General features: G+C 32.1%; 6 protein-coding genes across 6 annotated transcripts; 5 read left to right on the forward strand and 1 right to left on the reverse strand.

Annotated features, from left to right (window-relative positions):
- The first annotated feature begins 1,966 nt into the window (after positions 1 to 1,966).
- LOC105436383 lies at positions 1,967 to 2,482 on the forward strand. Its single transcript, XM_011662058.1, has one exon. The coding sequence runs from the start codon at positions 1,967 to 1,969 to the stop codon at positions 2,480 to 2,482; it is 516 nt and encodes a 171-aa protein (XP_011660360.1).
- Positions 2,483 to 2,704: 222 nt separating this feature from the next.
- LOC101219132 (11-beta-hydroxysteroid dehydrogenase 1B) lies at positions 2,705 to 4,762 on the forward strand. The gene is made up of 6 exons (XM_004153075.2): positions 2,705 to 3,051; positions 3,411 to 3,603; positions 3,689 to 3,774; positions 3,852 to 3,983; positions 4,061 to 4,225; positions 4,307 to 4,762. The coding sequence occupies exons 1-6, from the start codon at positions 2,869 to 2,871 to the stop codon at positions 4,595 to 4,597; spliced, it is 1,050 nt and encodes a 349-aa protein (XP_004153123.1). The 5' UTR covers positions 2,705 to 2,868; the 3' UTR covers positions 4,598 to 4,762.
- Positions 4,763 to 5,274: 512 nt separating this feature from the next.
- LOC101220450 (11-beta-hydroxysteroid dehydrogenase 1B) lies at positions 5,275 to 7,873 on the forward strand. The gene is made up of 6 exons (XM_004145172.2): positions 5,275 to 6,331; positions 6,403 to 6,595; positions 6,681 to 6,766; positions 6,861 to 6,992; positions 7,074 to 7,238; positions 7,322 to 7,873. The coding sequence occupies exons 1-6, from the start codon at positions 6,149 to 6,151 to the stop codon at positions 7,610 to 7,612; spliced, it is 1,050 nt and encodes a 349-aa protein (XP_004145220.1). The 5' UTR covers positions 5,275 to 6,148; the 3' UTR covers positions 7,613 to 7,873.
- Positions 7,874 to 8,635: 762 nt separating this feature from the next.
- On the forward strand, positions 8,636 to 10,218 carry LOC116402488 (11-beta-hydroxysteroid dehydrogenase 1B-like). The gene is made up of 5 exons (XM_031881801.1): positions 8,636 to 8,818; positions 8,927 to 9,119; positions 9,382 to 9,467; positions 9,549 to 9,680; positions 9,769 to 10,218. Exons 1-5 carry the CDS (start codon positions 8,636 to 8,638, stop codon positions 10,216 to 10,218), a joined length of 1,044 nt encoding a protein of 347 aa, XP_031737661.1.
- A 488-nt stretch (positions 10,219 to 10,706) lies between these two features.
- On the forward strand, positions 10,707 to 13,564 carry LOC101220214 (11-beta-hydroxysteroid dehydrogenase 1B). The gene is made up of 8 exons (XM_031881818.1): positions 10,707 to 10,773; positions 10,961 to 10,973; positions 11,613 to 11,682; positions 11,763 to 11,955; positions 12,545 to 12,630; positions 12,742 to 12,873; positions 13,025 to 13,189; positions 13,268 to 13,564. Exons 1-8 carry the CDS (start codon positions 10,707 to 10,709, stop codon positions 13,562 to 13,564), a joined length of 1,023 nt encoding a protein of 340 aa, XP_031737678.1.
- Positions 13,565 to 16,720: 3,156 nt separating this feature from the next.
- LOC101220090 lies at positions 16,721 to 17,638 on the reverse strand. The gene has a single exon (XM_004153079.3). It carries the CDS (start codon positions 17,480 to 17,482, stop codon positions 16,979 to 16,981), a length of 504 nt encoding a protein of 167 aa, XP_004153127.2. The 5' UTR covers positions 17,483 to 17,638; the 3' UTR covers positions 16,721 to 16,978.
- Between the last annotated feature and the right edge of the window lie 4,445 nt (positions 17,639 to 22,083).

Below are 22,083 nucleotides of genomic sequence, written 5' to 3' on the forward strand. Positions count from 1 at the left end.
TTTATAATATGATCTATCAGTGATAGACTATATCATTGATAAAATTTGACAAACTTTACTATATTTGTAATTTTTTAAAAATGTTTTTATATACTTAATTATTTTGAATTTAATTACTAAATTTGCAACTAATTGTTGTATTTGGGTTGTGGCCCAATCCAATATTGGAAGTACGATTGAGTTTAGGCCCATGCTATAAAGAAAATTAATCAACAAAATAAACATAGTAAAAGAGTCAAACTAAGGGTTATTTGGATTGACTTGTATTAAGAATCACTAAAATGTCTATTCAAATTAGGTATTATGTGCTTAGCTTCAGATTAATGTAGTTTTAAAAATAATTGTTAAAAGTGTTATTGCTTATACAAAAATTAGTGATAAAATGTAGTATATTTAGGGTTTGCTAAATCTCAATTTTCAATCTTTAAAATATATTAAATCTCAATTTACATGTTTTAGTTATGAAATTAATCACCAAATATGACTCAAAAAATATTTTTTTTTTAAGAAATGAGAACTCTGCTAATTAGGTATGATGGCATTAATTTTGATTTCTGTAAAAAAAAAGAAACTGTAAATAGAGAGTATTGTGTAATAAACTAATGTAAAGTTGGATAGCAACTTGAGTTTATGTGATGAGTGGAAGATCATATATAATATATATATTTCAACTATACCTTTGCTAAAAGCTAATTTTGATAATTTGTTTTTCTTTTTAAAAAGGGTAAAGCTCCCCATTTTCTTTAAATTTGTCTTTTAAATATAATTCCAGAATTGACTTAATATTTAAATTTAATAAAGTCGAAAGAACTAAAGTGAGTTTTAAAGAGAAAACTTAAAAGAAAAAAGAAGAGAGAATTTAAGAGCACTCATTGTCATTGTGGTAGCAACTGCAAGAAGAGGTAGAGAGCCACACACACAACCACTTATAATGAGCACGAAAACTCCGAGTATGTTCTTCCAATTATAAATGAATATCATAACCCTTATAAGGAGGAGCTTCAAAATACATAACATTGAAACACAAACACACACACACACACATATATATAAATAAAGAATGGGGCATATAAACTTTAGAATCTGTCCACTACTTTGCCTAGAAATGGACTTGCATACACACAAATTGGAATATGGAAGTGTGTCTCAAAGTTGCATCTTATTCATTCATATAAATAAATATAAAGCTATATCTTCTTTCCTTAATGGATGAATCACTTAATTAAATATTCAAATGAGCTTTCCATTTATAAAGTTACTATCTGATTTGTAAAGTTTTTTCTTTTCCTTTTATTTGTGCAATACCAATGTTTTGATCTTAACCATTCTTACATTTTTATACATCTTCTATGGGTTGAGTTCAATTTGTTTAGCTAACTTTAATTATTTTTAAAACCATGCATGCTTAGTTGTAAAGTTAAAATCATAACTTTGATCATACATATATATCTCTTCTTTTGATCCATCCTAATTAATTCTTTTGTATTCGTAGTTTTGCAATATAAATTTTATTTTAAATGATTCTTTCTTCTCTTTTCGTGTTAATTTTTTTCAAATATTTTAAAGTAACTCATGCATACATGTCCCATTTTTAACCCATAATCACAACTTATCACTTTAAACCTCCAATTTACAACTCTCTCTCTCTATATATAAATTAAAAGATAAATCTATTTCTTTCACTTAACTATCCAATCTACTCATATATGACTATCCATGAATGAAGTTAAGCAATAATTTATAATAGTCTTAAAATAAACTAAACAAGCCTTGCAAACAATTAAAATAACTGAATATAGTATTCAAAGTTTCTGAAGTCTAAAAGTTCCACTCAGTATCACATTGCCATTCATGGATTATATAAATTGTAGGATTTCCTCAATTTTCCCTCAAGATATGGAAGCCTCTTCCATCTTCTTAGATTTCTTATAAATTTTCTTTTTTGAGAAAATCCCAATCAAGGAAAATGGGTCTTACAAAGATCGAAACATCATCTTCATCAAAATCCAACCATTCCCCTGTAAATAATATAATCATCAACATCCTCCTCCTCTGCTGCTTTCTCACAGCTCTCTTATGGATCCTTCCTTCTTCATCTCTCTTTCATCCCTCCAATTACCCAATAAACTTTCCCACGCCCACTTTCGTTTTCATCCTTGGCAATCTCATCGTCGTCCTTCTCATCGGAGAATCCAAGGTTTTTTCATCAACAACTCCGGACCCTTTCGGGTTTGATATTTGCTTTTACGATGGGAGTTTTCGAGAGACTTTGGTTAGTGAAGGGGATCACAAGAGGACTTCTGAGAGCTTTGATGAGGAGGATGAGTGGGAAATTGAATCGGTTAATTCGGAGGAATTGAGTAAAAGGGCTGATGATTTTATTGCCAGAGTTAATATGCAGAGGAAGATTGAAGCTATGATGGTTATGTATTGTTGTGATATGATGACGATGAAGAAACGATATACAAAGAAATACTATTAAGTCTTCTGTAATTTATTAGCTTCTTTGTTTAACTAATGGAAGTCGTTCCGTTGGCATACTATGTAATGATTTGTTCATATTTCAAACTTTATAAATGAAAAAACGAGACGAGTATGGAAAAGACGGAGCCAATTTTGAGTGACTCGTGTCATGGAATGAACGACATAAAAGTTTACAAAAAAACAGGGAAAGAAAAAACATGAACAATGCAATATATATATATATATATATAAATGTTATTTCTGATTGGCACGTGTGTGGATCATGCAGTTGCCACGACTCTTTTTTCTTTTTGGTTTTGTTATAAGAGGATTCGAAAGTGAATTCAATTGTGTTATTTTGTTCTGAACTTTGTCTCTGTTTTCGGGAAGAGGAGTAAATTAGGAATGGAGTTGATTAAAAGCTTCTTGAATTTAGTTTCTCCACCCATTACTTTCGTCTCTCTCGGATTCTTCTTACCGCCTTATGTGGTTCTTAAGTATTTCCTCTATTTGGTTAGAGGTATTTTTACCGAAGATGTCGCCGGAAAAGTAGTTCTCATAACCGGCGCTTCCTCCGGCATCGGCGAGGTAACTAACAACCTTCTTCCTTTGGTGAAGTGTTAATATAAGAACTAACCTATTGATACGTTGATGTAAGGTTTTGAGTTTAGTACTGATTTCAAATAGACAATAATCAAAACAGCATTCCAACTAAACTTAAATGATTTTGCCATTTGACTATTTTTTATTGGAGGAAGTATTTTTTGAGAATGTTAATAACTAAAATATTTACTATTATGAACCAACAATGATGAGTAATAATAACAACAACAATAATAATAAAAACCTTGGTGAACTGCTCTAGTTGACTGTTGCCTTGAAAGTTAACACAAAATCAAAGGTTTGTAAGGATGAGATTTGTGTTTGTAATTTTGTATTAAATGCAGCATTTAGCATATCAGTACGCACAGAGAGGAGCTCGATTAGCTCTTGTAGATAGACGAAAGAGCCCACTTCATGAAGTTGCTGATATAGCTCGCTACTATGGCTCCCCTGATGTTATCACCATTCCAGCCGACGTTTCCAAACTCCAAGATTCTCGACGAATCATCTACGACACGATTAATCACTTCGGCCGACGTAATTCAATCAATCCACGTATCAATGCACATCATTGCTATTGGATTCATCATAACTTTACTTCAATTTTGTGATTTGAATGCAGTGGATCATTTAGTGAACAATGCAGGCGTCGCCAACATGACCCTGTTCGAAGAAATGAAAGACATAACTTCTTTCAATCAAATAATGGTAACAACAAATACCAAAAATAGTAATCTGAAGAGCAATTTAAACTTTATTATAATTTTTTTAATCTCTTGATGCAGGACACGAATTACTGGGGGTCGGTTTATACAACCCAATTTGCGATTCCGTATTTGAGGAACAACAGAGGGAAGATCATAGTCCTTTCTTCAACCGCGGCGTGGTTGCCGGCTCCAAGAATGAGCATTTACAATGCAAGTTCTTGTCGTCTCTCTCTATTTTATGGGTTTAAATTTTGTTTCATTTGGTTTTATGCTCTGTTTTTTCTTAGGCAACAAAGGCTGCACTTAAAAGCATGTTCGAAACATTGAGAGTGGAATTAGCTCCTGATATTGGGATCACAATTGTAACACCCGGGTTTGTTGAGTCTGAATTAACTAAAGGAAAGGCCTTGTATTCTCATGGTGCAATGGAAGTTCATCAAGATGTTAGAGATGTAAGCATATAATTTCTCATATCCTCTTCTCTGTTTCTCTGTTTTTGTATAATTGATGGCATGGCATGACATTCATGGCAGGCTCTGATTGGTGCGATTCCGGTTGAGACGGTCGAGGCATGTGCAAAGGCCATTGTGAGAAGTGTGTGTCGTGGTGACCGGTACTTGACGGAGCCATCTTGGTACAATAGTGTGTATTACCTGAAAGTGTTTTGCCCGGAGGTGTTGGAGTGGTGTTATCGTATATTTATGTATACGAGGCCGGGATCCTCTGTCGCGGAGGCGCCGAGCAAGAAGTTGCTGGATGCCACCGGAGCCAAGAATGTAATGTACCCACCTTCCATACACTCTGCTGAAATCGAGGACGACTAGTTTTGCAAGAACCTTATACAAAAGTTTTGGTCTTTCTATCTTCTTTGTATATATTTATGTAATGTCTTTCCTTGGGATTGCTTTGTTTTTTAGACCACTTTAGTGTAGATCTTCCATCTAGCAACGAATGATAAATGATATACGTGTGTGTATGAATTACAATCATTTTTACTAAATATCCATCAAGTAGCATTGAATCTTTGGCAATGTCTTTTAAGATGGCATCAAGAAACGAGATATCTAGACCTAATATCTGTATAGTGTCGAAAGTAAAAAAATTTAAATTTTGTTTCAATCATGGATGACCATTACAACAGTGATCATTTATGGTTTTTCATATAATTGAAAATATAAGAGCAAAAAGTATTAAAGTTATAAAAACACGTAACTAAAGAAGAGTTAATTTGCATTGGAAGTTTTTTGGGTTTCAAGTTATTTTAAGCAATTTTTCTCTTATCATATTCACCAACATTTGTTTTCTTTGCTTATTTTATTCATTTTCTGTTTAATTATTTTATAATGTAATGGACATATCATCTATTTAAGTTATAAGATAAGATAGAATCTTAAACCTCTAAATGTAATGGACATATCATTACCGGTTATGGTCAAAGTTATAAATTAAGTTAATTTTTTATTTTTTCCTCTTCTTCTTCATTGGCCGTTCTCCGTTTTCCTTTTCTCCTTTGTAGTTGACTATCAAAATGATATAGAGGTGTCAATGCTAGTTATCGAAACGTCATATGCAGTGAAGCAAGTGAACGAGAGCAACGAAAGAGAGGAGACTGAGAGAGAGGACCAAGAGGGAGAGCGAGAGAGCAAGAAAGAGAAAGGAAACCAAAAAAGATTGAGTGAGGGCAGCTCGACTCCACAGCCAATAAGAGATCTTTTCGTACATGAAATTCTACTGTAGTAATTTCACCTGAATGTGAGGTAACTCAAGTTTTAGGTCCCTTACAAAGCCATATAAATTCACCTCTCATCTCAGGTTTAATATGAAAACATGAAGATGGTGCAGGACAAAAATAATAGCATGCGTCCAAGTTCAAAATCCACATGTAAACCTTAGAGATTGCCTCGTCTTTTGTAGGTTTATAGTCTATTCTGTTTTCTTCCCTCCTCTCATCTCATTTTCGTTAACCTCACTCTCCCCCTTCCAAACCACCGATTCATTTTCATCTCAACACTCTCTGCCTTTTTCCTACCAGCTGTGGTTTACATAACCATCTTCAATGAATCGTGTCAATGGTAGCACCTACACAAAGCTTCTTTCGAGATCAACATGGATCGTGTAAAACGATTTCTGAAAACATTATCATCCTCATCTCCCCAAATTGAAGACAAGTTCAAGTAGCAATGAGATAGATTTTAGTGGGTATTTGTCACCTTGGGGTAGTTTCTCAGCACGTATCACTATTCATGCATTTCAAAATTTGACACCTTCTTCTTCTTCTACATTCTGCTGGCTTACTTCCCCTATATAATCTCCTTTAATTAATTTTCCTCTTTTCAGATTGTGTATGCTCACAGAGGATTCTTAATTAGGCAGCTATGAATCTTATTCACAGCTTTCTTAATTTAGTCTCTCCACCCTTTACTTTTATCTCCCTTTTCCTTTTACTTCCGCCTTATCAAGCTCTCAAATCCTTCCTCTCTTTACTTGGTGTTCTCTTCACTGAAAATGTCCATGGAAAAGTCGTTCTCATCACCGGCGCTTCCTCCGGTATCGGCGAGGTAATCCATCTATTCAAATTGAGGGAGAAGACTACAAATGGGAATTGATTTTGTTATTATTATTATTGCAGCATTTGGCGTACGAGTATGCAAAACGAGGAGCTTGCTTAGTACTTGTAGCAAGACGACAGAATCTACTTGAAGAAGTTGCAGATATAGCTCGCTATTATGGATCACCAGGTGTAATCACCATTAAAGCAGATGTTTCCAAGTTTGAAGATTGCAGACGAGTCATTAACGAGACAATGAATAACTTTGGGAGATGTAAGAGCATAAGTTTTTCAAATTTCAATTTAGACAACCAAAAACAGAGTAGTTTTTTGCCAATGATTTTGTAATGCAAATGCAGTGGATCATTTGGTGAACAATGCGGCGATAACCCATTTGGTGTTGTTTGAAGACATAGCCGATATTGCTGCGTTCAAGCAAGTAATGGTAATAACAATTACTGGAAGCTCTTAAAAGTAAAAATTGAGAAAAAAAAAATATGGATTTTGGTATTTAAGGATACATTTGGGGAAAATTGCAGGATATAAATTACTGGGGAGCAGTATACATGACCCATTTGGCAATTCCTTATTTAAGATATAGCAGAGGGAAGATCGTGGCGTTGTCGGCTCCACCAGCGTGGCTACCGTCGCCGAGAATGAGTATTTACAATGTATGTTTGTAAATCTAGAAACATTGAGATATTGTGGGTTGTTTTGTTTAAATGAGATTTGGAAAAATTGAAAAATGACAGTCGAGCAAGGCGGCGATTAAGAGTATGTTTGAGACACTGAGAGTGGAGCTGGCGCCGGAGATCGGTGTGACGATTGTAACTCCAGGGTTCGTTGAATCAGAATTGACTCAAGGAAAAGCTTTGAACGCTTTTGGGAAAGTCGAACTTCGTCAGGATATGAGGGATGTAAGCAATTTCTCAACCCCCTTTTAAAATTGATTTAGTGTTTAGAATCATATAAATTGAAGGTAGAAATAAAATGGTGACAGGCATTGATCGGAATTGTACCGGTGGAGACGGCGGATGAATGCGCGAAGGGGGTGGTGAGAGGGGTATGCAGAGGATATAGGTACGTGACGGAGCCGTCGTGGTACAAAGTGCTGTTTTACTGGAAGGCGTTTTGCCCAGAGTTGATCGAGTGGTGCTACCGTATAATGTCGATGCCGGCGCCGGGAGGTTCAGAATCGGACGCCCTGAGCAAGCAGGCGTTGGATTATACGGGTGGAAAGTATATGCTGTATCCATCTTCAATTCGGTCTACGGAGCTGAAGGGAGACTGATCAAATTTCATGAAGCAGCATTTGGTTTTTTTATTTTGTGTGTTTTCTGCTCTTTTACTTCTTTGTAATCTCTCTCTGCTTCTTCTTACTTTTTTCTCCATAAATTCAAACACTTTGTTTTGTCTTAGTTAGTTATGAAATAAAGAAATGGTCAGATTTTATTTAACTTCCAAATTGAGTTACGAAACTGGCATAGTTGCCTCCCCATGAACACATGTAATGACAACTATTGATATCAACTTGGAGAATCATACCAACTTATGACCCTTCTGTTTCACACCTTCTCAACAACAACTTTATGTCACTTTTTTCATTAATAAACTTATGAATATAAAACAAACAAATATATTAGACCAACTGTTCAAGGGCATACTACTAGTATTAGTAGTGAAGGGTGCATTTGCAACATTTTCATATGTAGGTTTGGACTTGGTTTTTTGCCATTGTTTTCTAACTAGGCCAAGAGTCTAATTTTTGTAATTTATTTTGCCCCTTTTCTTTTGCAAGTAACCTTAAATAAATATCTAATGTAGTAGTTACTTATAAATTTCAACTATTGGTTTTTCAAGCCATTATACTTAATATATTAATATGACTTTTGTTTGGACAAATATGTAGAGTGAATGAAGGAACAATATAAATTATTAGTATAAATCTTTTGACCTTAGACCTCTTTTGAACACAAATTTTCTATGTAATGTTAGTTAACTTTAGGGTTTATTATTTGGTCATATATCAATCTATGATTTGCTTTCACGCACAATATTTATTTTGTAACTTCCTCTTTATAAAATTAATGACAACTCGTAAAATATTTTAGTTGAATATTCAACTAAATATTTTTGTTAGAAGAGATTTGGGCGTGAGGTGGAGCAGAGTAATTTGGGGAGCAGTATATAATGATACGGGTGTTGCTTCTTTGCCATGCAACTATGCCACGTAAAGTGTTCAAATCCTTTTTAATTTATTAACTGAACCTCAAATTATATACCTTCTTTTACCTTTCTGAATCCGAAGAATCCTATGGATCTCATCAACAATTTCTTGAATCTCATCATTGACCGTATATCTCAAACTGCCTTTTCCTTCGTTTTCCCACTTTATTTCTTCTTCAAGCTTCTTTTATTCCCAATAAGATCCTCTTTCGCCGAAGATGTCGCCGGAAAAGTTGTTCTCATCACCGGAGCATCCTCAGGAATCGGCGAGGTTTAAAAACGGCCCACAATTTATTTATATAATTATAATTAATCATTAATTTTCTTTCTTTTTTTTATTAATTTCGATTATTATTTGTGTATATATATGAACTTAAAGCATGTAGCTTACGAGTACGCTAAAAGAGGAGCTTATTTAGCGTTGGTTGCCAGAAGGGAACACCGTCTCCGGGAAGTTGCGGAGGTGGCGGAGATTTTGGGCTCACCTTTTGCTTTACTTATTCATGCTGACGTCTCCAACGTTGATGATTGCAAACGCTGTGTTCAAACAACTCTCACTCACTTCGGACGTTGTAGGTTCAATATGCTTTTGTTGTGTGTCTGTATTTTTGGGGCCAAAGTGTACTTAAAAATGGAAAACCAACACTTAATGAACAAACGTTACATTATTTTAACCCAACCTTAACAAGCTAAGGTTGATGAGGAAACTTCAATATCAGTAGTCTCGAGACAAAATTTTAGAAATTTGTATGGAGAATTTAGAATAAGAGTTTGTTTTAGATGCTTTTCTTTTGACCTTATGATAAATTTTGTTGCATTACTACATTGAAATAGTGGATCACTTGGTTAACAACGCCGGGATAACCAGCATCAACTTGTTCGAAGAATATGACGACCCAAGAAACGTTGCATCAGTAATGGTGAATATACATCAGATTTCATTGATTTAACAAAAATAGCCACATAGTTACGAAGATGAATGTTCTTTGTTCTTCAAACAGGACACTGACTTCTGGGGAACGGTTTATTGCACTTATTACGCCATTCCATACCTCAAACAAACAAGAGGCAAAATCATCGGAATTGCTTCCTCCGCCGCCTGGCTACCCACCCCTCGCCTCAGCTTCTACTCTGTAAAATTCCCTCTCCTGTTTTGCGTTCTCTGTTTTATATCCTTTTTTTTTTTTTTTTTGTATTAAATAAAACACTTTGAATGGATAGGCAAGCAAAGCAGCAGTGATAAGTTTCTACGAGACGTTGAGAGTTGAAATTGGGAGAGATATCGGAATTACGATTGTGACTCCGGGATTGACGGAGTCCGAAATGACGCAGGGGAAATTCATGTTCGAAGATGGGAAGATGTACCTGGATCAAGAATTGAGAGATGCGGTAATGAGTGTAATGCCGATAGAGGCGGTGGGCAGTGCAGCAAAGGCCATTGTGAACGGTGGCTGCAGAGGAGATGAGTATGTGACGGAACCGCCGTGGATAAGGATGACGTTTTACTGGAAAATGTTTTTGCCGGAGATGGTCGAGTGGTTGAATTACTTGTTTATTATGACCGGAAGTTCACCGACGGAGAGTTTCGGGAAAAGGGTACTCGAGTTTACAGGATTGAAGCCCTTCATTTATCCACCTTCGGTGCGATGCTCGCAACTGGAATATGATTAGGAATACTATTATTATTATTGTCTTTTTTTTTTATGGTTAATTTTGTAAATTAGAGAGATGTTTGAAGGATTTTTTATTTATATTATCCTAACTAATAATATATAAGTATGAATCGTTAAATACAATAACTTGAATTTGAATTAGAGTGGTTGTAGATTTGATGGATAAGTGTGTTTTACTGTGTTAGATTTGGAGGTCTACCATTTGAATTTCTATAATCTATAAAAATAGCGTCCTTGAAGTTGAGTCTTGCCATGTTAGTAGCCATTCTATATTTCAATTAGTGTTGAATTATTTTCTTTAAGTATCTTTTATACAAGACGATATATATATATGTAAATTACATATTTAACACTCTCTCACATCTTTAATATTCTCTCTCATTGTAAAATTCATTATCTTTCCTATGAAAATAGTAGAAAATATTTGGAGGTTTTTTTTACCTCCTCTCATGCATGTTCGTGTTTTCTAAATCTCTTTTTGATGTCATGGAGGGCAATTTTTACCTGCAAAGGCTCGTCTTTTGGGCTGAACTCCCCAACCCGACGGTGGATGGTTTCTAACCCGATGACACGTCTGAGCACGAACTTCATTTTTAACAGTTGTTGCTGTGAGCCATCCCGCCCACGATAAGGATAGGGATAGGGAGGATTAACCGATCGAGCTCCATGGATTTAGTAGAGCTCTGTCCTAAATATTACTTTCGGGGCCTGATGTTTGAACTTTTGTTAACTGTTCACAGGAACCTTACACTTGTGATTGGTTACCTCATACAACTGATATAGTTTTTCACCAGTCTCGAGATTAGAGAGTAGTTAGAAGGGTTAAATTACAAATTTAGTTTTTTTAGAATTTGGAGTTTAGTGTGTTTGACATTGATAGTTTTTATAGTTTCATGAAATCTGTACAAATAGTTTAATCAAGTTATAAAATTGATGATTTAACCTACTATTTTAATTTGAACAGAAGTACAGCTAAGAGATGGTGGTGACATTGTGGGATCTATTAGAAAGTTGGGTAAATTTTCAACACTTATTTCGTACTTGGGTACAATAAACATTTATATATATTAGGTGGAATATTTGTCTTTGTGGCAGTGTTACGTGTTGATTATTAGACATGCAATGATATGTGTAATGAAATGTTACGTGTTTCATGCAGTGTTACGTGTTGGTACATTAGTTTTAATTTGTTCCTTTTGTTCCTTCCCTTCCTTTGGTTAAAATTTAAATTTCAACTTCCAAACTCTGTTAATGCGTAATGAAATGATCCAATAATTCTATGGATCTCCTCAATAATTTCTTAAACCTTATACTTCCACCAACATCTCTAATATCTTTCTTCTTTTTTCTCCCAATTTACTTATTTTTCAAATCTCTCTCATCCATAATTAGGTCCGTTTTCAGCGAAGATGTCGCCGGAAAAGTTGTTCTCATCACCGGAGCATCCTCCGGCATCGGCGAGGTTTTATTTCAAAATAAATTCCAAATTAAAATTGTAACTCTTATATTTGGTTTAATTTGTGTTGATTCTTAATTTTAAAGCATCTGGCGTACGAATATGCTAAAAGAGGAGCTTATCTGGCGTTGGTTGCCAGAAGAGAGAACCGGCTCCGGGAAGTGGCCGCCGTGGCACAGTATTTAGGGTCACCTTATGCTCTCGTGATTCCGGCGGACATTTCCAAGATTGAAGACTGTAAACGGTGTATCCAAACCACCGTCACCCACTTCCGACGACGTAACCTCCCCTTTATTATTCCATCCATTTTCTATTTTTAGGAACAGTACTATTTGTTTGGTCCTTTTGATCCATATTAGATTCATCATCTCATCTCAAAATTGATAATACAAATCATGCTAATTGAGGTTCATATACATTTCAAAATTATTGAAGGTGTAGTTTTAAAATTTTGGTTAGGATTTCAACTTAGTTTTTAAAATTTCAAATATTATACTTTACTCTTGAAATTTGAGTTTTTATTTGGATTAGCGAATCCAATACCTCGTATTCAAACATATATTTGAGGCATGAATAAAAGTTTTAGAGATAGTAATAGAGAGTATAACAACATTTTTATTTGACTAATATAGTCTTATAGATCATACTCTTATACAATAATACACCATAATAGAGTATCAGCCATAGAGATTAATACTCCGAGTATTAGGTTATTACACTCATCTCATACATCTCCAGGAAAAAATATGAAATATATATTCTCTTGAAAAAGAAAACTTTTGTGAGTAGTAAATTTGTGATTGATGTATTTTTGTTGAACTATTCTAATAATACAATAATTAAATTGGAAAAAAAAAAAAAAAAACAGTGGATCATCTGGTAAACAACGCAGGAGTATCAAGCGTCAACCTGTTTGAAGAATACGACAACCTCCAAAATGCGGTCCCGGTGATGGTACCTTTGTTTTTCCATAATCTTTCTTAATTAATCCTCTTTCACCTCCCTACTTTTAATGTTAAATTTAATTGGATTATTTGAATAATGAAGTTTCTATATTATACGCAGGATGTAAACTTCTGGGGAATGGTGTATTGCAGCTATTATGGGATTCCACACTTGAAGCAAAGCAGAGGGAAGATTATTGGAATTGCTTCTTCCGCCGCATGGCTGCCTGCCCCCAGGCTCAGCTTCTACACCGTAATATATATTCTCTTAGTTAAAATAATCACAAATAAAATAATCACCGTAATATAACTAAGAGAAGAATAACAAAAATTAGTTATTCATAACACAACTTTGATATATATGTTTGCCAATTAATTATTATTATTTAATTTGGATATTGAAGTCTAGCAAAGCAGCAGTGATAAGCTTCTACGAGACATTGCGAGTGGAGGTTGGAAGAGATATTGGAATCACCATCGTCACGCCCGGGCTGGTTGAATCGGAGATGACACAGGGAAAATTCATGTCCAAAGATGGCCATTTATACCTCGACCAACAACTCAGAGACGTAACTTCATTTTACCTCTCTCATTTATTCTGTTTTTAGAAGAAAAAAAATATTGAAGTGCCTGACATAAACCTGCAGGCTACAGTGAGTGCAATGCCGATTATGCCAATCGACGATGCGGTGAAGGGGATATTAAGGAGTGTGTGCAAGGGAGACCGGTATGCGACGGAGCCACGGTGGATGAAAATGGCGTTTTACTATAAAACGTTGTGGCCTGAGTTAGTAGAGTGGTTTAATTACTTGATTAACATGCGTGGTTCATCTAATTCTCCTACAGACACTTTTGGGAAAAGGCTGGTTCAGCTCAGTGGATTGAAGAATTGGTTTTATCCGGACTCTGTTCGTTCACCGGACTTGGACGTCGAAACTAACTGATTTCCACTTCTTCTAATTACCCCATAAGTTGATCATGTGTTGTAAACTTTGAGTTCAGTTTTATATGTAAAAGAAGATTTATTTTCATATTTAGAGTCGAAATTCATAAAATCGATGTCGTTAACACTTGGTGGTTTTGCTACAAAAATGCATCAGTTTGTATGTAGATTGGATGTATGTTTGAAAAGTGGGCTTTGAGCAGGGTATGGACCGAAATGAGCAAAGTCCAGTTGAGATGATGAGGCCATTTGTGGAGGCTATCGTTTTCATTGATTTGCTCATACACACACACATATATATATTATATTGTCGGCGGAAGAAGATAGATCATAGTCATAGATGACGCCTTCAAATTTTGTGAATGTTCAATGAATAATATTTACTCAAATAATCACTCGAAAAACCCTTTTTATTTCTTTTCTTTCTTTCTTGTCACAACTTACAATGTGATAGAAACCTATATTTTAAAATTCGTGCATATATAATTTGATATAGCACTCGGAAAACATATAAAAAAATCAATGTTTGTTTCAAACATGATTTGAATTTAATTAGTGTCATAAGAAATTATAGATATTAATTTAATATCTATAGATATACTATTTTATTACAAAAGATCGAGTTGAGAATTAGAAATATAAGATATTTGATTATGTTTCTTTCTGTATATGTTTAATATGTAACTATGTGTGTACAAAATATCTGTGTGTTGATTTTTATATTGTTTAATAATATAAGTTTTACTTAATACACTCATTAATTGAAGGTAATAAAAGATGCATGAATGCATGAAAGTAACTTGAGAACTTGCCAAATAAATCAAACATACATTAATTATTCACCGTTCATACTTAAACATAAATATTAAACTTAGGATCTAATCAGTTTAGATGATGTAATCAAATTCCAGGATAGAGATGATTTATTTCACTCTAATTAATTTGACAAGAAAAATGTAAACCTTACATCATTCTCTCTACAAATATATCATTATAATTTTATAAAAAGAATTGAAACTTTTAACTTGATATGAAACTTATCCATTTTATCGTTTCCAATTTTAACTTTGACGTCAAAAATATTTTTTATTACGTAGATTTATTGTAAATTTATAATAATATACCTTTTCGTCCATTCAAATTCTATGAATATCGACTAATATTATTTTATCTGTGATACAAAGAGGTTTTAGAAGAAGGACAAAAGTTTATCTTTTCTTCAATTATTTGTCATTAATTCAAAGTATTTAATGAATTTATTAAATGCAATCACATAGAGGACGCATGAATTTCAAAGCTCATAGTCATACGACATGATTATTGATTGCGTTGACATAGAAGATAAAATTGCCGATTTCATGTGAGTATATTTTTTAACCTTTTCATTTTATATTAACACCATAGATTAGGCGATGGCTTTGCACTTTAAGTTATAATTAATACTACTAATTAGTGATGGCGCATGCCAGAGGCAATAAATGTTATTATTTTGTTAAGCCCTACTTCCACACGTTACATGTTAAGTAATTGAATTTATACCCTCTTCAACTTTAAAACTTATTTCAAACAACTTTAATTAACATACACAAAATCTCTAGTTAGATCTTTCTATCCCAATTACGTACACTAAACTATTCAGCGCTATAGTACACACACAAACATAGACTATATGGTATAATGCCCGATATGCAATACTAATTCAGGGTTTATATGAAATTTGGGAAATTCCAAAACGAGAGAAAAAGAAAAACAGTGAAAATGGGAAGAAAGAGATATATGGAGTTGATCAAACTAGTTTTTCAAGTATATAAGTGTGTGAAGTTTCTAAATCTTATTTGCATAGGAAATTCAATTGGATTAGTGGTGTTGTGTTATTGAGAAAAAGGTTAGATTAAGGAAGCCAAATAGAATATATTTGAGATAATAATGAAGTCGAAACAAACATTTGGTTAACAAAAAAGAAAAAGTGGTAGCGATTTATGAATAATCAACATCCTCGAAGAGGCACCATCTTGAGAATCTCATGTTAAAAATATTAAAGTATCTATTCGTACGTGAATCACATTTCTAACTATCAACTAAAATGAAACATTATCTTATATAAGAATGTCCTCACTTCTTCGATTAATCTTAATTTTTCACTTGTACTTGAGTCTTCTATAAAACTATGCATTATAATTAAGTTGTAGACAAACCCTTCATTGGTATAAGTATCAAGAATATCACGTGTTGAAAAAATTAAGAAGAGTACTTGAACTATTTTATGAGATAGATTGATTATTCTTCTTATTGTCAATTTGACTAAATAATAATGAGTTATTCTGAACAAATAAACTATATATATCATTATACTTTTTCGAGATGTAAACATTTTATATAAAGATCTTTTAATATTTAAATAATTTCCTCCGATTATTGAAATAAATATTTGATTTTTAGAAATTATTATTCTAAAACAAATAGAGATTTTGATAAGCACAAAATAGATTTTAAAATGTGTTTTAAATCATTTTCATTAAAAAAAATAAAATACTTTTTTCTAAAATCAATATAAACCAACCTTAAATTCATAAATAGAGAATAAATACAATTAATAACAATAGAAACAAATTTTTCCTATATTCGTTAAAAGATCATCGTACGTGATATTTTCACTCTACCAATCAACCATATATATATATCAATATCAAATTTGAAATTGGGTTATTAATATATATATATATGAGTATTACATAAGTTGCTTTCAAATATAATTTATTGTGTTTGGAAAGCAAAAATTCAATGCATAGTAACCACTTTTTAAAAAGCCTGTTTACATTATTTTCCTATTTTATTAGTTTCTGACTTTATTCTACTTGTGATCCAATTTTTATAAACAATAATTAAAGCTTTGACAATTGTGATATCATATATCACGACTATAATTCGTTTCCACTTTATAATCTCATTATTTGAAACAGTCCTAACATATATTTCCCCAAACTATTACTCATCAACTCAATACACTATTTATCAAAATTAATTTCGAGCTACCTAGGTAGACTTTTCTACCATTCTCAACTATTATTCATACTCAAAATATAAAGTACATATTAGATTTTTATCAAGCAACGGATGTTCTTGAAACGTTTTATGATACAAAAAGGGTGATTTTCTCTTTAAAGTTTTGTAATTGTTCTTGTAGTTTTGTCGTTAATTCCACCAACACACACATTGAGTTTTTCAATTGAAAGAAAGAAAGAAAAAAGAAAACCTCCATCAATTTACAACCTCAAATCATCTAGTTCCTTTCTAATTTTTCTTTTTTGACAAGAAATTTCTTCCTAATTTCAATACACTCGAACAAAGAAGAAATCTTACCGTATATATAAGAAAAATAAATAAATAATATATATTTGTGAAATTATGTGCCAAGTCAAAGTCCATTTAATTTAAGCATCGATGACGGACTCAACACCCTATACCCACCGCCATTTCTACTACCACAACTAGTCAGCCGAAGTGGGCTACAAGCAATTAAACCACCGCTTTCTCCACCTGTCCAACGGTTGCTAATCCCATCGCCGCCGTCGTCCATCTCCGCCAACACATTATAAAACATCCCAACTTCACAAGGAAGCAAAATAGGGCCTTGACTGTTATACCCATATTCCACCTCCGCATCTTCTAGCAGCATCTGAAATAAAGGATGATTCGCAAATTCCGTTCTCACAACAAACCGTTGCCGTTCCGCTCCCACATACACAGCAAAACAACCGTCCGGAGCCACCGGTGTTTTATATTTCGGACCACTGTTCAAAGATTTGCTCTTTTTCGACATACCTTCCGGTCCGACCGCTGTTCCTCCGGTCACCGATCGGCTCCGCCCCAATCCCTTCAAACCCATATACTTACTCCACTTTTTCTTCATCCCCTCCATGTAAATTATAAAAACCCCAAGATTAGCAAAGAAGAGAAAAGGGAGGAATTCTTTGATCAAGTTTGTTTTGGTCCGAAAGAAAAGTTGTAAAGAAGGTTGGATTTATATAGAGGGGGAGGGAGGGATTTTTTTTCCCTTTTTTTTTTTAAGGATAAAGTTTTGATTTTCAATATTTAATCTAAGCAGCCATTTCCAGATGGTTACATTATTTAGGATGGAAAATTTGAGGTGGGATTTATTGTCAACGGAGAGAAGTTGGTTTATTTTGAATAATTATGAATGGGTTTAATTATAATATAGGTAAAATAAAATTAAAAGAAAAAAAAAGAAGGGTGTTGGGTGTTGACAAATGACAAAATTATGGTTAATCCACTTAGTTTTGTCTATAAACGAACTCTCGTTGTCTCTACAAGTTGAGAGTAGACAAAATGTAATGCTAAAAAAGGGTATTAATAATAATTGTTGGAAGATGGAAAGAAAAAGAGAGAACAGCTACCCATCATATTTGGATTGTCATTGGAATGTTCCTTCCTCTTCTTTTTTTCACTCAAAAACATTAACAAATGGTTTCTAATAAAACACATGGAAAAAGGGAAGAGGAAAATTTGGATTTTTACTCTTGGTATATTCTTGGGGTAAAAAAAGTCATTTATTCAATTATATAATTATTATAACTTGCTACTTTACAAATAATTCATTGAATATATCTTCTTTTCAAATATTCTTTTTATAAGTGTATCTATTTCAAGATGAATTCGAATATAATCCGTTTGAGAATGATCTTCAAATCTGTAGTCTTTTTATTATTATATATAGATAAAATTATTTGTCAAAATATTAATTGCTAGCTTCTCTGTTGGGTTAGGGTACTGATGAAATATTATATGTGCACTTGAATTGCTCCATGCATGTAATATATTCTTTATAGAGTTTAGTGAAAGGACACAAATTTTCATAATTAATGACAATCAACAATTGAGGATGGGCAATGGATGGGTGATAAGTTTATGTTTGAATTAATTTTATAAATGTTTATACAAAGATCAAGTCAACATTATATTCAATTTTAATGTGAACTATTTCTTTTATTGTCAATTGAAGTTGAGATGAAACAAATAATTACTATATAAATATGAGTTGTTGGGTGTGTTTGAAATGCATTTAGAAGTGTTTAATTTAAAAAATAAGTTTTTTTTTTAATTTTTAAATTTTTTGAGTAGTTTTAGAATGTATTTTAACCCTTTTTTTTTTTCTGAAGCTAATCCAGCCAAACAAACTCTTAACATAATTTATTAAAACACTACCTGTTTTCATTAAATTGATCAAAGGGCATGGATTTTTAGTTTCAAAATTAACACTTTGTGTTTCATTGATCACCTATACATTTGGTTAGATGAAATTTGTAAGAATAAAGCAATCCAAACAAGAACAAAATACAATGAATCTATCAAAATCCATCCATTATATTTCAATATAAATTTCAGCTTTTTTTTTTTTTTTTTTTAATTTCTCCAAGTCACATCAATCCAAACCTAGCTAGGTCTAGTTCTCTTCTAATCTAGTTCAACAATAAGCATATTCAAATAGTTCTTTTCTTCAATTGAAATTCTAGAAGTTAAAAGTATTACAACATTATTTAAAATCTAATGTCCCATGTGATTGAAATTAAAAAATTAATTATCATAAATATATGCATACATACAGCGACAATGGATCTTGATTAGAAGAGAGTTAGATGACAATTTTACCACTAAACTAACTTCTAAAATTGATTATATTTCAGTATCGTTTTATATAGGTATGTGTATGTATATGTATATATGTATATGTAATATAACGAGCATAAAGTTGAAAGAGGCTCGAGCCTCTCGACCCTATAGTAAATTTGTTGGTGCATCGATATCTTCTCAATGTATCTATTACAAGCGTTCAAACAAATATTGAATTTATTTTTAAAATTTTGGTTTAAATTATTGTAGCAAAATAAGAACCACGTACTTATCAATATAACTAAATTTTACTTTTTATTAACGATAGATTGCGATAAATTGTTATTTGTATATTGCAATAGACCTACATAATATTCTCTACTACAACTTATTGCTAGTAGACTATAATATTTTATTATATTTATAAATAATTTTAATATTTAAAAAAAATTAAAAAGAAGAAAAGGAAAACTGCTTCTTTTAATTAAAAACTCAAGTTGGTTGGTACAAAATAGAAAATGAGAGGAGAACATAATTACATAAAGAATATATGATCCTATATCAATGAGGCAATAGATATAGATTAATATAGAGAGAAAAGTGCACATTTTGGTTCAAATTTTGTATTTATTAATGCAGAAATCACTTAATATAAAAAACGTTAGAATGTGAACTAAAATATTTATAAAATATAACAAAATTTTAGTTTTTAAATTTATGTCAACGTGTAGTTAGTGTATTGAAATAATAAAAAAAAAACAGAGGAAAGATGAGCATGAGTATGAGGAGGAAGATGGGTGGAAGCTATAAATTAAAGAAAGAAAGAAAGAATAATGAATGAATAAAAGGGAAGAAATTGAAAAGTCATATTTGGCAGTTTGATATATATATAATGATGATGATGCACATAGGGGGGCACATTGAAATTTAGTGATGGTAGTAGGTTTTAAATATTCTTCCTTTTGGATTTATATTATTCAAATATGATACCTTAATTTATAATAATAATCCCATAGATGCACTCTCCCTCTCATATTGCATCCACAACTTTCACATGCATATTATTATTTATTTTTTCATTAGCTTTTCTTTGTTTAATTTTTTCATTTAACACAAATCAAACCAAACAAATGCCAACAATAGTGAATACTTTTGAGATGATAAAGAAAAATAGGTAGTAATTTTACGATTTGAATTATTAAAACGTTTTGTTTTTGTGTTATATATGGTAGTCAAATGAATTATTATTGAATATTATTGGTAGAGTAGTATTCCCACACATTGCTAAAAAAGACATGCATTGACAATTTTGGAATGGTTTTGTGTGTTTGTAGCTTGAGCATGAAGGGTTATTTCAAGTTGAGGTTGAGGTTGAGGATGTGCTTTGAGCATATGGTTGACCTTTCCAGAAAAGAAAAACTTCCCAATGATGTGGTTGAAAATTTTTAGGTTTTTTTATTTCTTATTTTGATGGTAGGAACAAATTTAGTTAGGTACAACATTTTCTATTTCTATTTTTCTAACAAATCTTTTCAAACAAAAATCAAGTTCTTTGTTTTTATTTTTTTTAAAACAATAGAATCACTTTTGTTGATATTTTTGTAAACATAGTATTGAAAAATGATAAATGAAAAATATAGAAACAGAAGGAGATGAAAATGGTTCATTTAAATAAAATATGCTATTAGTTAGCACTTGATTATGATGAATATCCCAATTTATCTTTAAATATAAAGTCTTAAACCATGAACGTGTGTCACTTTAACATTTTTAATCCTAAAGAGAGAGCTTTTATAATGTGTACATTCATAATTAAGTATAGAGTTTTTGAGTGATGGATACGACTTTACTTCATTATTTTAATTAATATACATTTTATAAATCCAAACTCAAATTAATAAATTGGGAAAACTACAAATTCACCTTATCACATTATTTTTAAATTAATTATGCATAGATAAAAAAATGATCATAGGATTAACTTACTTCTCTCTTTCTCTGTCTTTTATAAAACCCTAAACCCCTTTTGGTAGAAATTTAATTAATAAATGTTATAGTATAAGACAAAAAGTTGATTCATAGTGTGTTGTCTTATATGCATATTCAAATGTGCAACATTTTTCTCTATGTACTACACCTATAAATAAATAAGTGTCGTCTCTTTGGCTGTTTATTTCCTCTGCTATTTTACTTTTTCATTTAGAAGAATTAAAAAAAAAAAAACGAATGAAGTTTTTTCAATATAATAAAATCGATCGAAATATATAGAATACTATACTATACGTGTCTATTTCGTATCATGATAGACAAAAATAATAATGTATTTTAGTTCATTGTGATATTTGTTATGCATATTTAAATATTTCTAGAAGTTGTCATTTAAACATGACTTTACGCCCGTCATGTTCTTTCACTCTTGGGTATTATAAAACATTAATTATATCAATCTTGTTCCTATAGGTTTGAACTTAAATATTATAATTTAGTGTTTTGTGTTCGAGTTAAAGTCCACTATAGAAAATGATCAATTGCAAGAACCACGCAAATAGTATAGTATTCACTACTCCAAACCGGCAACATGACGAAGTTTCTAAGATGGCGAGCATGAACAACTGAATTTGTATAGGTTGGAAAGATTATTTAAGGTTGAAATAAAAAAGTTAATATATGGAAAGTATATCAAGAGTCACCTATGAAACGAAATTCAATTGGTATACGTCGGTTAAATAACTGAAAGGAGATGATTTTCAAATTTTCGTCAAGTATGAAAAGTGATGTAGTAATATGCAACTCATGATCCTAACTCCCAAAATTCAAAAGAAGTGTAAGACTTTTGGCAAAAAAAAAAAAAAAATGAGATCGATACATAACATATATATGATTATGTCATCT

This window comes from Cucumis sativus, chromosome 1 (genome assembly GCF_000004075.3).
Source record: "Cucumis sativus cultivar 9930 chromosome 1, Cucumber_9930_V3, whole genome shotgun sequence".
In the NCBI taxonomy this organism is placed as follows: domain Eukaryota; kingdom Viridiplantae; phylum Streptophyta; class Magnoliopsida; order Cucurbitales; family Cucurbitaceae; genus Cucumis; species Cucumis sativus.

Coding starts and splice junctions, on each gene's coding strand:
- LOC105436383 (XM_011662058.1), top strand. CDS start 1,967: ATGGGTCTTACAAAGATCGAAACATCATCTTCATCAAAATCCAACCAT.
- LOC101219132 (XM_004153075.2), top strand. CDS start 2,869: ATGGAGTTGATTAAAAGCTTCTTGAATTTAGTTTCTCCACCCATTACT. Junction 3,052..3,410: donor CTTCCTCCGGCATCGGCGAG/GTAACTAACAAC, acceptor TATTAAATGCAG/CATTTAGCATATCAGTACGC. Junction 3,604..3,688: donor GATTAATCACTTCGGCCGAC/GTAATTCAATCA, acceptor ATTTGAATGCAG/TGGATCATTTAGTGAACAAT.
- LOC101220450 (XM_004145172.2), top strand. CDS start 6,149: ATGAATCTTATTCACAGCTTTCTTAATTTAGTCTCTCCACCCTTTACT. Junction 6,332..6,402: donor CTTCCTCCGGTATCGGCGAG/GTAATCCATCTA, acceptor TTATTATTGCAG/CATTTGGCGTACGAGTATGC. Junction 6,767..6,860: donor CTGCGTTCAAGCAAGTAATG/GTAATAACAATT, acceptor GGAAAATTGCAG/GATATAAATTACTGGGGAGC.
- LOC116402488 (XM_031881801.1), top strand. CDS start 8,636: ATGGATCTCATCAACAATTTCTTGAATCTCATCATTGACCGTATATCT. Junction 8,819..8,926: donor CATCCTCAGGAATCGGCGAG/GTTTAAAAACGG, acceptor ATGAACTTAAAG/CATGTAGCTTACGAGTACGC. Junction 9,120..9,381: donor TCTCACTCACTTCGGACGTT/GTAGGTTCAATA, acceptor ACATTGAAATAG/TGGATCACTTGGTTAACAAC.
- LOC101220214 (XM_031881818.1), top strand. CDS start 10,707: ATGGAGGGCAATTTTTACCTGCAAAGGCTCGTCTTTTGGGCTGAACTC. Junction 11,683..11,762: donor CATCCTCCGGCATCGGCGAG/GTTTTATTTCAA, acceptor TTAATTTTAAAG/CATCTGGCGTACGAATATGC. Junction 12,631..12,741: donor AAAATGCGGTCCCGGTGATG/GTACCTTTGTTT, acceptor TATTATACGCAG/GATGTAAACTTCTGGGGAAT.
- LOC101220090 (XM_004153079.3), bottom strand. CDS start 17,482: ATGGAGGGGATGAAGAAAAAGTGGAGTAAGTATATGGGTTTGAAGGGA.